The sequence below is a fragment of the Euprymna scolopes genome, chromosome 34 (assembly GCF_053919585.1).
Source record: "Euprymna scolopes isolate OS-2025 chromosome 34, ASM5391958v1, whole genome shotgun sequence".
NCBI lineage: Eukaryota > Metazoa > Mollusca > Cephalopoda > Sepiida > Sepiolidae > Euprymna > Euprymna scolopes.
The window spans coordinates 37,404,889-37,408,962 of NC_136515.1; the positions used below are offsets into that span (position 1 = coordinate 37,404,889).

The following is a 4,074-nucleotide window of genomic DNA, read 5'->3' on the forward strand; positions in this document are numbered from 1 at the left end:
TCTAATGAATAAACACATATATATAACCTATTTACTCTAACTGCGAACATGCTGGGCTGTGACCCCCATATGCCTTCAATTTCTCTCGTCCTCTCTCTCTCTCTCTCTCTCTCTCTCTCTCTCTCTCTCTCTCTCTCTCTCTTATAATCTCTGTAGATAATTGTAATATTATCGTTTAATTATGGTGACGTCACAATTTTACCAGTTAGTAATTCGTTGTTTTTTTTATAACGTTATTGCGGAGAGGAGGGTGAAACTCCTAATAGTTGAATATTTAGATATTTTCAACAATTTTTATATTTTGAAATTAAATTCTCTCTCTCTCTCTCTCTCTCTCTCTCTCTCTCTCTCTCTCTCTATCTCTCTCTCTCTCTCTCTCTCTCTCTCTCTATATATATATATATATATATATATATATATATATATATATATATATACAGTGATGATCATATTTATTTGCACGGTAAAATAAAAGTTAAATTTTGTCTAATAAATTCTAAAAAAAGTGATTAAATTAAAGAAAGTAACAAAGTATATTATGTATTTTTAACTGGCCTTTCCGATGCAGCAATCGGATTTTAGAAAAAATAAATAACAAAGGAACAACAAACATAATTGCAAAAAACCAGAGGCTCACAGACTCAGGAGGTACAAAGGGTTTCTTTAATGTCACCAAAGCTGTGTATGGGCCCAGCTATCGAGGTTTAAACCCTCTCCGATCCAAGGACAGTGTGGGTATCAATTGCAAATGGGAAGAACACTTCCAGGAGCTCCTAAATCGAAACACCACAGTTGAGCTGGAAACTATCAACCAGATCCCTCAGCGCCCTGCCATGGAACCCTTGGGTGACCTCCCAACGAAAAGGGAGGTTCAGGGTGCCATCATGAAACTAAGCAACAACAACTGGCAAAATCCTCAAGCAAGGCGGTCTAAAACTCTATTGCCACATCCATAGCCTCCTGAGTAAAATCTGGAATAAGGAGGAAATACTGGCAGAACTCGGTGGTGCCTTGGTCATCACAATCTTCAAGAGGAGAGATAAAGTGGACTGTGGCAGCTACAGAGGTATCACCTTCTTATCCACAACAGGCAAAGTACTAACCCGTATATTGGTCTACCGCTTGCTGCTGCTGCTGCTGTCAGAAAACATCCCACCAGAGTCGCAGTGTGGCTTTCGTCCTGCCAGAGGAATCTCTGATATGATTTTTGCAGCCCGTCAACTGTAAGAGAAATGTCAGGAGCTACACCTTCCGCTGTACATGGCGTTCATTGACTTCACAAAGGCTTTCGACTCTGTAAACAGAACAGCCCTCTGGCGTGTCCCCTCCAAGATTGGATGTCCAGACCAGTATCTAAAAATCTTGAGACTGCTTCATTATGACATGACGGCAATTGTGGTCGGCAATAGCGGCTTGGAAACATCTCCCTTCAAAGTTGACACTGATGTCAAGCAGGGTTGTATCATGGCTCCAACCGTGTTCGACATCTACATCTCAACCATCCTTCGCCTCACTAGCCATAACCTACCTGAGGGAATCAAAATCATGTACAGGATGGATATAGGACTCTTTAACATCAGCAGGTTTAGGGAAAAAAGCAAGGTTCTGACATTGTCCATCATGAAGCTTCAGATGATAATGTGCTGGTTTCTTACTCAGAAACGGACCTCCAAAGCATCTTGGATGCCTTTGGGAGAGCCTAATGGCACCTGGGACTTGACCACAAAATCTATCATCGACGCAGAGATTCACCACCGCATCAGATGCACTAATGCAGCCTTTGCCAGGGTACGGAAACGGGTGTTTGAGAATCGGGACATACAGAGCAGGGTAAAACTGCTTGTCTATAAAGCAGTTATCCTGCCCACTCTTCTCAATAGGGATGACAGCTGTATTCACCTACAGCACAAGGCCCTGAGAATTGGATGGAAGGATCGACGAACAAACGTAAGCATCCTGAAGGAGGCCAACATACCTACCATCTCCACAACCATCATCCGACACCAGTTGCGATGGACGGGCCATGTTATGCGCATGCCTGACAACCGTCTTCCAAAGCAAATGCTCTACAGTCAGCTAAAAGAGGGAAAGCGGTCCCAAGGAGGACAGAAAAACAGATATAAGGACAACATAAAGACCAACTTGAGACAATGTCACGTCAGCCTCACCAACTGGGAGGATGCTGCACTTCAGAGGGGCATGTCGAGCAGGATGGTTCATAAAGGCACGGCTCACTCAGAAAAGGACCTCCACAGAGCCGCAGAAAACAGGAGGAAGCAAAGAAAGGAGAGATCTACTACAAACACAGCTCTTTTCGCCTCTTCCACTACCCAGTCGATCACCCACACATGTCCACACTGCAATAAAATCTGCGGGTCAAAGATCGGCCTCCACAGTTATCTAAGAACCCACAAATGACCAGACCCAATCTCACCGATGGGAGAAAAATCATACTCGTCACGAGTGATTGCCGCTATACTTATGAGAAACAAGCTACTCAGAAATATTTGCGTTTGTCTCCTTACAAGCTCATCGCCCATTTAGCCTGGTGAGCTCATATAAAACGGAACACAAAGATTTTATGTATTTTCCTTGCATACACCACGATATTATACTCATGTATTGAGTAATGTTGAAATGTATATATATATATATATATGTATGTATGTGTGTATATATATATATATATATATATATATATATATATATATATATATATACCATGCCTCTATTCATCTCGAAAGACAAAGGATACCCCCTGTAGGGGGAGCTGCGCATGTAATTGTGAGGCAAGGGTTGCTCAATCTCTAACCACACCTCTCCTGAATCGACCTTTGTGAGTCCAGTGGCAAGGAGAAGTCCAGGATAACTGGAAACAATGTTGAGGTAAGCAGAGAGCACATACAGCACCCGGAAGTCCCAAATGGTTACCAATTTAGTACTAAGTTATAAAATATATATGTCGATTAAGCTAACTTAATTCCTAGCTCTACCTACGTATTGGGCACTGTTGAAGTAAATACTTAAAGTTTACACATAAATTTATACTTTCGTATATTAATTTATGTCAGAGAGGATTGAAAATTGCATTGTTATGATTACTGAACTTCCACATTCATCACCTAAAAGTTTTATCTCTTTATTGCAGATATTTATGGAATGAGAAGTGTTTTCAAACCTACTTATTCTTAATATTGTCATGTGAACAATTCTCGCATGCGCAGTTGTGAAACAGTCGTTAAATAGATTAAAATCCGATAACTCCCAACTACCAATTTTTCCATTTTGACTCTTTATTCGGATGAAAACAGATTAAAAAATGTTCCACGTGTATGAATACCAAATATACCAAACTCCAGGTTAGTAGATAAAAAATTCCTTGAATATATAGATCAAGAGTTGTCATCACACACAGACACAGACACAGACACACACACACACACATTGTCAGTTTTAATTATATATATATATATATATATATATATATATATATATATATATATATATATAGTAATTTATAAAATATATATGGCGATTAAGCTACACTGAATATTCGGCGTTTCATCCACTCTAGGATTCCTCAGGCTTATACGCGAATTCTGTGGTTGTTTATCGTTTTTATATGATCCTCTTCTATTGAGGATTTAGTTAGCCAATCAGCTTTCTAGTATCCACCGCGCCCCTTCCTATCAGCCAATGGGCATGCATTTTATCGGACAAAGGATCTGTTTTAAAACTAGGTTAGTGTTTTTTTTTATTGTTAGTTTATATATAAATATACATATGTGTACACACATATATGCACATATATATACACATATACATACATATATGTGTGGTCGTTTATGTATATTCGTGCTTATTTAATTTATTTATTTGTTTGTTTTCTATTGTTTTTTTTGGGGGGGTTTGTTTTTTAACTATTTTGTATCGCTATCCTAGAGTAAATTTTATTTTGTGAACACAGTTATTTGCTATTTCTCTTCTACAGTTTAATAGATGTTGGGGTTCTTTAAAGTACAGGATAGCTCTACCTACGTATTGAGCACTTTTGAAGTAAATACTTAAAGTTTA

At 38.9% G+C, this 4,074-nt stretch overlaps 1 protein-coding gene across 1 annotated transcript; it reads left to right on the forward strand.

Annotated features, from left to right (window-relative positions):
* The first annotated feature begins 1,260 nt into the window (after positions 1-1,260).
* Positions 1,261-2,418, forward strand: LOC145259235 (uncharacterized). The gene has a single exon (XM_080117077.1). It carries the CDS (start codon positions 1,261-1,263, stop codon positions 2,416-2,418), a length of 1,158 nt encoding a protein of 385 aa, XP_079973203.1.
* The last annotated feature ends 1,656 nt before the right edge of the window (positions 2,419-4,074 follow it).

Bases quoted from the DNA above. Each gene is read 5' to 3' on its own strand.
- LOC145259235 (XM_080117077.1), top strand. From the start codon at position 1,261: ATGGCGTTCATTGACTTCACAAAGGCTTTCGACTCTGTAAACAGAACA.